Source organism: Solanum pennellii, chromosome 12, assembly GCF_001406875.1.
Source record: "Solanum pennellii chromosome 12, SPENNV200".
Taxonomy (NCBI): Eukaryota; Viridiplantae; Streptophyta; class Magnoliopsida; order Solanales; family Solanaceae; genus Solanum; species Solanum pennellii.
Window position 1 is genome coordinate 58673813 of NC_028648.1, and position 12996 is coordinate 58686808.

General features: G+C 38.3%; 2 protein-coding genes across 2 annotated transcripts; one reads left to right on the forward strand and one right to left on the reverse strand.

Annotated features, from left to right (window-relative positions):
* The first annotated feature begins 1986 nt into the window (after nucleotides 1-1986).
* On the forward strand, nucleotides 1987-5178 carry LOC107007128 (rop guanine nucleotide exchange factor 12). The gene is made up of 7 exons (XM_015205606.2): nucleotides 1987-2387; nucleotides 2534-2650; nucleotides 2741-2895; nucleotides 2979-3053; nucleotides 3130-3390; nucleotides 3506-3826; nucleotides 4402-5178. The coding sequence occupies exons 1-7, from the start codon at nucleotides 2150-2152 to the stop codon at nucleotides 4810-4812; spliced, it is 1578 nt and encodes a 525-aa protein (XP_015061092.1). The 5' UTR covers nucleotides 1987-2149; the 3' UTR covers nucleotides 4813-5178.
* Nucleotides 5179-5295: 117 nt separating this feature from the next.
* Nucleotides 5296-6978, reverse strand: LOC107007126 (photosystem I reaction center subunit VI, chloroplastic-like). The gene is made up of 3 exons (XM_015205604.1): nucleotides 6673-6978; nucleotides 5922-6048; nucleotides 5296-5661 (listed from the first exon to the last, which is right to left on the reverse strand). Exons 1-3 carry the CDS (start codon nucleotides 6792-6794, stop codon nucleotides 5482-5484), a joined length of 429 nt encoding a protein of 142 aa, XP_015061090.1. The 5' UTR covers nucleotides 6795-6978; the 3' UTR covers nucleotides 5296-5481.
* Nucleotides 6979-12996: the final 6018 nt, after the last annotated feature.

Sequence of the window (12996 nt, forward strand, 5' to 3'; positions counted from 1 at the left end):
AAAAACGAGGCGGATACAAAAATGTGACAATGAATATATAATGTATCCGCCACCTTTTTATTGTATCAGCCCTATTATGTATCCGTGTTTTTATATATTTTTTGAGAAATTTTGGTCATTAGAAACTTATAAGGGACAAATGATCATTTAGTCGTAAAAGTATGTTATTTATATCATTTGCCCATTATTATTTTATTCTTATTCTATATTTTAGGCGTAATTTTTAATGGCCTCACAAGTTACTCTACTTTTTACCTTCTTCCTTAGAAAACAATTATCCAGAAATAAATAAATTTAGGGGAAAAATTATGGTGGAAAAACATATCCTGTCCCATTTTAATCTCATGCTTTCTTGTGGATGTGGGTGAGACTGTTTATAGCAATGATTTTATATTTAGATAATATATAAATACATCCTCATATTTGTACCCCTTTCAAACTTAAAACTCAAATTTTGTGGAAATCCTATCATCAACCCCTATATTTTTTTAAAGGCAAAACACATAAATATACTTTTTTATTTAACTTCAACTTATATGTTCATAATTTTAGGTGTATTCAGTTAGTTATTCAGACTTATATAAGGTTGAACAAATATATGCATGCATTTTAAATGACAGTTTGTGTTCTGCGTGTATAATGTCATGTATGACTCATATATCTACTTTTTTAATTTTATATAAATTTAAGTATTTGCTTGTACACATAAAAAATTGAAAAGTATAAATATAAAATAAAATCAGGTCAAAGGACGACATGAAGATAGTTTGCATATTAATCAAGTCATTATACAACATAATATGAATATCAAAAGAAAAAGATATTCTTAGTAAATTCAATATACTTGTTTATAATTTGTTTAATTGAATTCAAATCGAAGTAGTTAATAAGTGCATTCTCAAAAGTTAGTGCCCATTTTCATATATTTGTTTACTGATCAAAATATAGTAAAAGATTGAGCTGACATATTCAATTAGGCCAATCAATGAGCTCAAATTTGGTATATACGGATTATTATTATTATTATTATTATTTTGGTTTAATAGTTCATTAGTATCTATGGATTTGCTTCATTAAGAAATATTTTCTGAAAAATAATATCTGATTGACAAAAACATTTTCAATAAAAATAAAAAGTTGACCATGACAGAGGTGTACCGGCCATGTTTTTCAACCCCACGTTGATTGAAAAATGTTTTGAGTTTTATCCCACTTTTTCATTTGAGTTTTGGCTTCATTGTACATGATTTTAATCGTCTATTATAAATTATACATATACTTATATTCTCTATAAACATTTTTGGAGCATCTTTTTGAGGATTTTATAGATAAACACAACGTGTAAGTCTTTCTTCATGTCCCAATATTGCTCCAACTATCTCCTTACAAACGGGATGACTTATGTAATTAATCGTCTCGGCATAAATTCAAATAATTTCTTAACAGTAGACATACCATTAGTCATCAACATTTCAACTATTCTCTCTGACTTCCATAGTACGACTTTATAACTTGATTCCCTTATAATTGTTGTTGCAATTCTAAATAGTACCCTTGTTCATGGTCAAGGTTATATTTTATATATCTTTAGACATTTAAAACTCGTCATTATGTCACTTAAAAACACATAGGACATCCAATTTGAAAAGAAATACTAAAAATAAGACTTATTTCACACCTTTGATCTATTTTGGGGAGAAGGATGTTTGACTTTCATTTATAGCAAACAACATTCATCCAAAATAAACACACATACCTAATATTATAATATCCTTTTTTATCAAAAAGTTACTCTGTATATATAATTAAAATTATCCGAATATAAATATCAATAGCAATAAAAGGGAAATATTTCTATTATAGTCATCAAATTAGAAAAAAAAAAGTGACTTGTTTTCTATAAAACATGCACCGCACGTTGTCTCAACCATCCAAAAAAAAATCTCTTCCATTCTCCATTAAAAGAGCAAAACTTTCTCTAATTAAATTCCTTTGTTTGAATTGAATCCATTTTCTTCTCTAAAACGCTAAAACTTTGCATTGTTTTTCCTTCTTTTCACCTCCTCTTTATATCCGTTTCCTCAAGAACAATTATATTTATTGCATTGTCACTAGTGTAACGTATTTCAATTCAGCTTGAATCAAAAAGATGGTTCGAGCAGCGCTTGAGGAAGCGAAAGAAATGTGCAAGGCAAAGTTGTTGCATTTCAAAGGAAAATCTGAAGATGTTATTATTGAGACTAGTAATACTAGTGATTCTGGGGATGAATTGGCCACATCGAAAAGTGAAGATCAGCCTGTGTTTAGTCGCAGTGAGTCTATTATGATGCGACCAAACGAGACCCCTGTTGTCTCTAGCCCACCCACGAAACAGGGACCACCTTCAGGCAAGATATTTCTTGCAATTAAATAACTACCTGCATTGTACATTATAACAACAATTACGCCTCACTAGTTAACAAAGGGAGTTTAGATTTCTATTTCCCCTCTCTCTGCATTCAATGTGATACTTTTTTCTCCCGTAACAATATAGATATGGAGCTGATGAGGGAAAAATTTGCAAAGTTGTTGCTCGGCGAGGATATGTCTGGTGGAGGAAAGGGTGTGTCTTCTGCGTTGGCATTGTCAAACGCGATAACAAACCTAGCAGGTATTGCAATTACACCGGTGTATATATACTATATCGGTCCTTTTTTATATGACAATTCATTCTATTTGCGTTTTTTTTTCCAAAATGCAGCATCTGTGTTTGGGGAACAGAAGAGATTAGAGCCAATGCCAGCAGATAGAAAAGCCAAATGGAGAAGAGAAATCGATTGGTTGTTATCTGTAACAGATCATGTTGTTGAATTCGTTCCTTCTAAACAAATATCAAAAGACGGAACAAGCATGGAGGTAACTCTCCCAGAAACTCCTCTTCGCGTACATCATATATCTAGCTAAAACTAACCAGTCAATATGAATTTTTTGTTTGTCAGGTTATGGTGACAAAGCAGAGAAATGATCTTCAAATGAACGTTCCAGCTTTACGCAAGCTAGATGCTATGCTTCTTGTAAGAGAAAAAAGTAAAATTTAAACTAATATAATGTATAAGTATTGATTCTTAAAGTTGGATTGATGATCTGCAGGATTGCTTAGATAGCTTTAAAGACCAAAATGAGTTCTCGTATGTATCAAAGGATGACGAATCACAGGAAGGGAGGAACGATGACAAATGGTGGATACCGACTCCTAAGGTTCCAACGAATGGCTTGTCTGATGTTACAAGGAAATGGCTGCAATTTCAAAAGGATTCAGTAAACCAAGTTCTTAAAGCAGCCATGGCCATAAATGCTCAAATCTTGTTAGAAATGGAAATCCCGGAAAGTTATATAGATTCCCTACCTAAGGTACAAGAACAACGGAAATCTTATATAAGTATTTTCATTTTGAAGTTGTTTTTCTTTTGGAGAGGTGGAATAGAATAACACGTCATGATCTAATATTTTCTCTTCTTATGTGTAGAATGGGAGAGCAAGTCTTGGAGATACGATCTATAGGAGTATCACTGACGAATACTTTGATCCTGACTACTTCCTCACAACTATGGACTTGTCTTCGGAGCATAAAATTTTAGACCTCAAGAACAAACTTGAGGCTTCTGTTATTATTTGGAGACGAAAGATGACGTCTAAAGATGGGAAGTCAGCATGGGGCTCTGCCGTTAGTGTAGAGAAGAGAGAAATCTTTGAAGACAGAGCAGAGACCATCTTGCTTATTCTTAAGCAGCGATTCCCTGGAATTCCTCAGTCATCTCTAGACATTAGCAAAATCCAATACAATGAGGTAAGAAGCAACCTCTATTTATTTACCATAAAAGTTTTAGGCGTAATACATAAACGTGCCCGCCTTTAACTTGGTCTTATCTGACATTTATGCTCTTCGGCTTTGGATATGCATAAGTATGCACTTAACTTGTATAGCGTTGAACAAGTAGACACAAATGTTCTTACTTTGCGCCCTACATGGTACTTTGCATCCTACATGGCGTCTTATGTGTATTATTCCATATAAAACTTGTGTGTCTACTTGTTCAATTTTATGTAAGTTTTAAATGTCTATATGTGCATACATGAAGTTTGAAGGTATAGATGTCAGCTGAGACCTGCTTAAAGGGCATATTTATGTATTATACAAAGTTATAATGATATTCGAGAGAACCTGAGGCTTGTTCCTCGTTTCTGTATGATAACCAGTTGGATATTTTTGGTCGTAACCAGAATATCCATTTCGTATTTGTTGTTCCCTAAAGAAGTTTCCTGATGTCCTAATGGCTTCAAACATAATGCTGCAACGCTAAAAACGATCTAGTTGTGGACCTTCTAAGTACATCAGAAGTATAATTTTCTCGGTTTTTACAGGACGTGGGGCAAGCTATTTTAGAAAGCTATTCAAGAATAATAGAGAGCAGGGCGCACACAGTGATGTCAAGGATTGAAGATGTTCTCCAAGTAGATGCTACTGCCCAAAATCCTTCCTGTGCTGATTTGAAGAGGTCTCCTTTAAGAGATTCACTACGGGTATCACCATCAGGCAGCTTCCCAAATGCTAGGGAAGAAGTAGAAAAGCTTAACGCTGCAGAGAATCCAACGTCAATGACATTGTTGGATTTCATGGGTTGGACAGTAGAACAAGGAGATAATGACACAAAGAAAGATGTGAAGGAGGATATAGACGTCGATGCAAAGAAACCACCTAGTATAGTTACAAACAAGAAACTTTCTTACTTAGATAACATAGTTGGTGCTAGAAGTCCAACTGCACGCCACTAAATGACGTCACTGCAGAACACCGATCAACTCATCAGAGGCAAGACAGAGAAATTCATCAAAGTGACAATCAGCGTCAAATGTACATACTAAGACGAATCACACATACCTAGGATTTCACCAAGTCATTCCTATTGTAAATAGGGAATATATAGTTAGTATAGGACTGCTGGTGTCGCACTTTTTGAAATGATTTACTCTGCAGAAGATGTCACCTCGTTGACAAATAACCATGGAAATTATGGACTTTATTATTGTCCATTCTTACCTTGGATAGCCTCTTCTAAGAGAGTTTTGTAATCTGCAACTTGAAGTTTACACGTCGGTATGGTATAATCATTTCGATTTAAAGGCAATTCCCTTGCAATTTATAAGTATTTTTTCCTTTCAATTAAACAGTGAGCAAATATGAAGTCAGTAACTTCCTAAACAAAGCTTAGTTAAAAACATTTAACAGGCATTGACACCTACGTGAACCGACAGAAGTAGAATTTCAGCAAGATAAATTGAATGTCATAATATCGACACCATGTTAACAAGATAAACCGAATGCCATAAGATTTAACTTCTTGTAACAAAGGTCTCATGTTGTAGGCTTCAAGAATACTTACAAGCTGACGACAGATACATCAATTACAAAATGAAGGTTGAGAAAGCTTGATTGAAAAGAAATTAGATCTTTCCGCGTGGACCAAGCTTGGGTGGAAGTTGCGGCCCTTTCTTAATTGGTAGTATATCCCCTGATGCTGTTGAACTGAAGTATGCAAGAGTTGAGCCACCTCCCAGTATCAAGAATTTAAGCAACAGTCCTCTCTTGGTGAAAGGAGCAGCAAAGGTCTCGAAGAACTTGCTCTACAAAACACAACACAATACAAGAGAAAGTTACCACAATAACTCAACCAACTTCCGAGCTTACACAGACTCAATATTCATTCCAAGCATAACAAGCAAACTCTTAATGATCACTTAGCTTAAGCAGTGGTGGATGCGAAGTAGTTGGTGCATTCGACTCTAACTGTGTGTTCATTGAAAATTTTATAACACATATATCTAGAATAAGTGTGCTTCCACAAAAGAATGTGTTTAAAGGGTAAAAGATCAAATATATACACCTGAAGGGAGTTGTATGGTGAGGGTGCATCTGAGCCATACAAGTCCCACTGACCAGTGGTGTTGCCCAAGTCCTCTAAATCAAAATATACACTCTTGTCACCATACTTTGCAACCACAGAAGCAGACCTAGGACAAAATGTATAGTCAATCAGATCACAATGATCAAATAAAAACACGCGCTTACTTTTACAGAGTGCCCTTCTTTTATTGTATACAACTGATTCCTGCTATACCATATATATCATAAGTTTAACTTCTAAACTCAATACAAAGGATATACATAATCTAAAAGATTATAATAGCGACTACTAGAATCAAAGGTTTTTCTCACCGCGAATTGATGGTAAATTTGTAACATGATTTTCCCACTCATTTCCCACTGAACCATCTCACTCAGAAAATCCACATCTCGAAAATAGATTATCACTCAAATAATGGAAAACTTTCTAATTTTTCCGTATGAAAACAATACTATTTTTTTCTTTTCTCGCGGATTAAATCAAAATATCCATTAAACATTTTTCAGTGGAAAAATAGTGATTTTTCTAGTAATGATATGATAAGTGGGATTAGCAACATGATAAGTTCTTACTATATGAGTTTAACTTCTATACAGTATAAGTGGTGGCTAAGTCAGTAACTTAAGGCTGTTCAAGATTTAATATATATGTATAAAAGGTAATGTTTAACTTGTATACGCAATATACATTTTTGAAAAGGGTGTTCAATTGACTAGCCTTCGACATATACCTGGATTTAGTAGACTTGACATTAAGGCGGGATGATTTAACATGTAGCTTAGTTCCAGCAATGGAGCTTCCAGCTAGGCCACTTGTGGGCTGCACAGCAGCAAGAGTTGCCAAAGATGCCATCCTTGAATTTACCTCACACAAACTAAATTAGTTTTTAGGTAGTTATTGGGTTGGCAATGGATTATACAAAACGATACGTTTTTGGGGTTTTTGATCATTTTTTTCATGTGTCCCAAAAGACACGTGGCACAATGGGTATCTTTCTAAAGATATTGAGTTTTCTTTTATGTGGTGCACACATATGTTGAGGTTGGATAAGCCTATCCCTTTAAAGATTGTGAATTTGGTGTAATTTGTCACTTCTTTTGTGAGGCCTAGGCCAAAGCTGGTCAAGTAACCAGAAAAAGATTGGTGTTTCGTTTTTAATTAATATTATTAGTGAATACTGAAGGAATATTGATTGTATTGAAGTGTTAACCTAATAAGGGAATACATGGGAGATATATATAGGGGATATAGGAAGGAGTACTAATCCTAATAGGACTAGGATTAAGGAATACTAATCCTAATAGGACTAGGATTAGTACACTAGAAATACTAATATTATTTAATACTATTTATTTAATACTATCTGTTATTATCCCCCCTCAAGCTGAGCTGAGCGGAAGCGAACGGAAGCTTGGAACTGAGGTAATCGTGCTGTCGGCTCGGGAGAGGCTTGGTGAGAATATCAGCCGGTTGTTCTTCAGTGGGTACATACTGCACAGTCATGGTGCCGGCCTGAACTTCATCGCGAACAAAGAGACAATCGGTATCAACATGCTTCATTCTGGTGTGTAGGACGGAATTCTTGGCCACACAGATGGTTGATTTGTTGTCACAATAGAGAGCAGGAACAGTGTGAGTGGCGCGGAGTTCGCGAAGAATATATGTGACCCACATGGTCTCAGCAGCAAGAAGAGCAAGGGCGCGGTATTCAGCTTCAGTCGAGGACCGAGAGACCTTGGGTTGTTTTTTTGTACACCAGGAGATCAGGTTCGGCCCCAAAAAAACGAGAAACCCCGATGTAGATTTTCTGTCATTTTTATCATTCGCCCAATCTGAATCTGAGAAACCCCGAAGCTCCAAGTCCCCGGGTCGAATGAGTAAACCACGACCAAGAGTGCCAAAAATGTACCTGAGAATGCGTTTTAGACAATGGTAATCATGTTCACTTGGTTGATGCATGCGCTGAGCAACTCGGTTGACAGCAAACTGGATGTCAGGACGGGTAATGGCCAGATACTGTAGAGCCCCAATGAGGCTGCGGAAGTGGGTGATATCGGCAAAGGGGGTGTCGGCTCCATTCGTAGACGAAGAGACTGCCATCGGTGTTGGTTGACTGGTGCATTTTTCCAGTCCAGCTTTCTGCAACAGATCTCGAGCATATTTTGACTGATGAAGAAACAAGCCGCTGCCTGTCCGAGAAACCTCCATTCCCAGAAAATAATGTAACGGGCCAAGGTCCTTCATTTTGAAGGTAGTATGCATAGCTCGAGTGACATCCTGAATGAGAGCTGCAGTAGAGCCTGTAATAATGATATCATCTACATAGACAAGAAGAATGACTGTACCGTGTGCTGAATGTCGAGTAAACAGACTCGTGTCGTGTACGCAACACGTGAAGCCGAGTCCCTGGAGGAACGTTTTCAGACGTGTGTACCAAGCACGGGGGGCTTGCTTGAGCCCATACAGAGACTTCTGGAGTTTGCAAACATGTTGAGGGAAGCGGGGATCAACATAGCCCGGTGGTTGCGTCATGTAGATAGTTTCATCAAGCATGCCATGAAGAAAAGCATTGGAAACATCCAACTGATTGATGAGCCAATTGTTGCGCACGGCGAGTGACAGTACCAGGCGAATGGTTTCCTGCCGAATAACAGGACTGAATGTCTCGGAGTAATCAAGCCCATACTCCTGATTGTAGCCTTTAGCAACCAAACGAGCCTTGTACCTGGAAATACTGCCATCCGCATTGTGTTTAATTTTGTACACCCATTTACAGCCCACTGGGTGCCGCCCATGGGGCTTAGGTACAAGAACCCAAGTTTTCTGATCAGTCAAAGCCTTAAACTCGTCATCCATAGCATGACGCCAATAAGCATTTTTTGAGGCAACAGAGTAGGTTGTTGGTTCACTATCGGGAAGGGGTGTATTTGGTAGTATGGTAGCCTGAAAGGTTTTGGGTTTAAAGATACCGGCTTTGCCACGGGTTAACATGGGATGAGTATTGGGGGGTGGCACGGGCGGTGGTGATTCGGGGGTGGCCGGGAAGGACCCAAAACGGATCGGGCTGGAGATGTTGTGGGTATGGGGTGGTTCGGGTTGGTTGTGAGTGTGGGTGGTGGTTGCGGGTGTATTGTGGGTGACGGTCGAAGGGGTGATGAGGGGTGGTTGGGTAGTGGGTGGAGGTGTGGGGGAAGGTGGTGAGGGACCCTGTGAGTATGTTGGAAAAAGGGGAAGGACGCCAATGAATGATGTATTTGTGGAGGAGGAAATAGACTCGTAGGGAAACTCATTTTCGACAAATTTGACATGACGAGATATGTAGACTTTATGAGTTTGTGGGTCAAGACAGCGATAACCCTTGGAGGTAGGATGATAGCCCAAAAAAATACAAGGACGGGATCGGGGTTGTAATTTGTGAGTAATATGAGGGCGTAGCCAAGGGTAGGCAAGACACCCAAAGACGCGGAGGTTGGTATAATTGGGAAGTTCTTGGTAAAGGAGTTGATAGGGTGATTTGTTGGAGAGAGTGTGACTGGGCATTCTGTTAATGAGGTAGTTTGCGGTGGCTAGAGCTTCTACCCAAAAGGAGACAGGGAGATGAGATTGATGTAGAAGAGTAACCACCGTTTCAATGAGATGGCGATGCTTACGCTCAGCCACCCCATTCTGTTCGGGAGTGTATGGACAGGAGGTTTGATGTATAATTCCCAGGGATTGCAGAAACTGGCCAAAGATGTTATTGACATATTCCTTTCCATTGTCACTTCGAAAAAGTTTAACATGAGAATTGAATTGTGTTTTGACCATTTTTTCAAAAGTGACAAAGGTGGTGTATGCCTGTGATTTGTGTTTTAGTGGGTACAACCAAGTGTATTTTGTAAAATCATCCACAAAACAAATATAATAGCGAAAACCAGCAAATGAAGGAACATCAGTAGGACCCCATAGGTCAGAATGAATAAGTTGAAAAGGTGCAGTTGTACGCTTCTCAGATAAAGTAAAAGGTAATTTATGAGATTTAGCAATTGAACAGGAGTCACAATTGTTTACATGAATGGAAGAAAAACCTAATTGAGACATTAAAGAATTTATTATTTGAGTAGACGGGTGACCCAGACGACTGTGCCACAACAGACTGTGGCCATCAGCCGAAAGAGCCACCGGAGCCACAGGAACGCTTTCTGAAACTGGGTGGGCAGACGAACTTGTGCCAGGAAGAACGTACAGACCATGCTCACAGGGGCCCTGAAAAATCACCCTCTTGGTAGTATTGTCTAGGATCTGAAAATCATTAGAGGTGAACAAGAGTGAGCAATTATTGTCTTTTGTGAATTGGTGAACTGAAAGGAGATTGGATTTAATAGAAGGGACGTGGGTAAGGTTACCTAGGTGAAAGATAGCGGTGGGGGTTTTAATGGTACCCGTGCCAGTGTGAGAAATATTAAGGGACTCACCGTTGCCAACAGTAATACCATTGGAGCCATGATATGGATTTGGAGCGTTAAGCTTGGATAGATCAGAAGTAACGTGCATGTTGGCCCCAGTATCCAACAGCCATTCAGAGGAAGGGCCGGCTTGAGATGCATAATTGGCACGGTTATCACTATTTCGGCTCTCCTCATACCGAAACCAGCAACGAACAGCGGTGTGTCCTGTTTTCTGACAGATTTGACAAGTTGGACGATCCCGCTCGTAAGTGCCCTGCCCGCCGCTGGAAGATGACTGCCCGCCGCTGCCGAAGGAGTGCAGGCTGTTGTTGCTGCCGTGCTGCTGACCGTCGTACGGCGGACGACTGCCCTGCCGACCGCCGCGCCCGCGGCCTCCGCTGTTTCTGCCGTAGCCGCCGCGGCTCCCCTGCCGGCCGCCACCACGCCCCCCGCGATAGTTCTGGCTTGCGGTGAGGGCGGTGGCCGGCTCCATAACAGCGGCTTCTCGGAGAAGAAGTTTGCTCTCCAGATCCACGTTGATTTCTTCACTTTTTAGCCACGAGGAGAGAGTAGCCAGGTCAACGGGCGTTGGACTGATGCGAACCGCCTGTTTAATGGAGGAGTAAGCTGATGGGAGCCCCCGAACGACGCACATGACGAGATCTTTTTCGGGAATGATTTCGTTCACGGTGTCGAGGGCTGTGATGATGGTGGAGACCTCGTCTAAATACTCCGCCATAGTTTTCGTGCCTTTGGTAATTGTGTGGAGACGATCACGCAATTGAAAAATATGAGAGTGGGAAATTGATGCATAGCGTGTTGCGAGGGCCGTCCACAGGGCTGAAGCAGTTGTGTAGGATCGGACGTGTTTCTGAACCGTGGGAGAGATGACCGCAATCAAACATGATCGGATCTGGCCATCCACGGCTTTCCAGGCGGCATGGGCCGGATTGGTTTTTTCTGATTTGTCCGTGGCGGTGATGACTGCCGGCGGCGGTTCTGTGCTTCCATCGACGTATTTGAGAAGGTAATTGGCCTCAAGGGCTGTAAGAACGGTGATTTTCCATGTAGGGTAATTTATGTCTGATAATTTTTCGGGAATCAGGGCATGAAGATGCCTGAGAAGGAGTTTAACGCCAGAAGGAAGTGAATCGAGAGGATCCACCTCGATTGTCATGGCTGCCGCCGCCCAAGAGAAGAGAGGGAACAATCGGTGCCCTTAAAGAGAGAAAAAAAAACCTAGAGAAAAGAAGATCTAGGTTTTCTGGCTCTTTATACCATGAAGGAATATTGATTGTATTGAAGTGTTAACCTAATAAGGGAATACATGGGAGATATATATAGGGGATATAGGAAGGAGTACTAATCCTAATAGGACTAGGATTAAGGAGTACTAATCCTAATAGGACTAGGATTAGTACACAGTAAATACTAATATTATTTAATACTATTTATTTAATACTATCTGTTATTAAATACTTACTTTCGTTTAAATTTGTTTGTTTAATAATTTCTTTTGATATAATACATAAATATGTCATTTAATTTGGTTTCACTTGGTGTACACAAATGATCATTTAAATTTGTGTAAAATTGAACGAGTAGACATATATGTCTTATGTGACAAAATATAGGTACGACTCCATGTAGGACACAAATTGTCATGTAGAATGTATCAGACAATTGTCTATTTAGTTTAATCTTATACAAGTTAAAGTGTCTACTTGTGCACATCAAAGTTGAATGACATAGATGTCAATAAAAATCAAGCTAAAGACATATTTATGTATTATGTCTTTTTTAGGGGAAATTGTATGAAATAGCAAACTATTAATTCAAATTAAATGTTATAACCATAGTTTGTTTTAATTGTAATTCGCAACAAACATCCCATTTTTTGGTCATTTGATTTTGTATACAAATACAATTAGCCATTTTCGATATACAATTAGTCATTTTATGCATTTTCGATATAAAATGTATAAAATGTGTTTGTGTTTGTGTAAAGCGAGAGAAAAACGTATATATAAATACAAATACATATAATTTCGTCCTATACACTTATAATTATACAATACAGATTTTATTATACAAATTAGGGAAAAGGTAAGACTACCCCCTAGACTATGACTGAAATTTCAGAGACACACATTAAATAAACTAAGGTCCTATTACCCCCTGAAACTATTTTTTTTCGTAATTTTATGCACCTTTTTAGCTTACGTGGAATCCAAATATCTCCATACGCGTCTCAATTGTGTGGAGTCACGAAATTTGTCAGTAAGACAAAATGTGTGCAAAATTACCAAAAAAAAAAGTTCAGGGGGTAATAGGACATTAGTTTAGTTAAAGTGTGTTTCTGAGATTTTGGTCATAGTTTAGGGGTACTTGTGCATTATCTCTACAAATTTAAATGTATAAATAAATTTATAAAAACTGTTTTGAACAATTTGTATAAAATTGAATGTTTTTAGCGAATTATACAAATCAAAAGATCTAGAGCAAACACAAAATTTGTTATGAAACGTTGTTATGCAAACTATAGTTATAACATACAAATATGATTTTTATGTTTGCTATACGTGAAAGTTATTTTTTTTAATTATATAAATTTTCTTAGAGAAGCC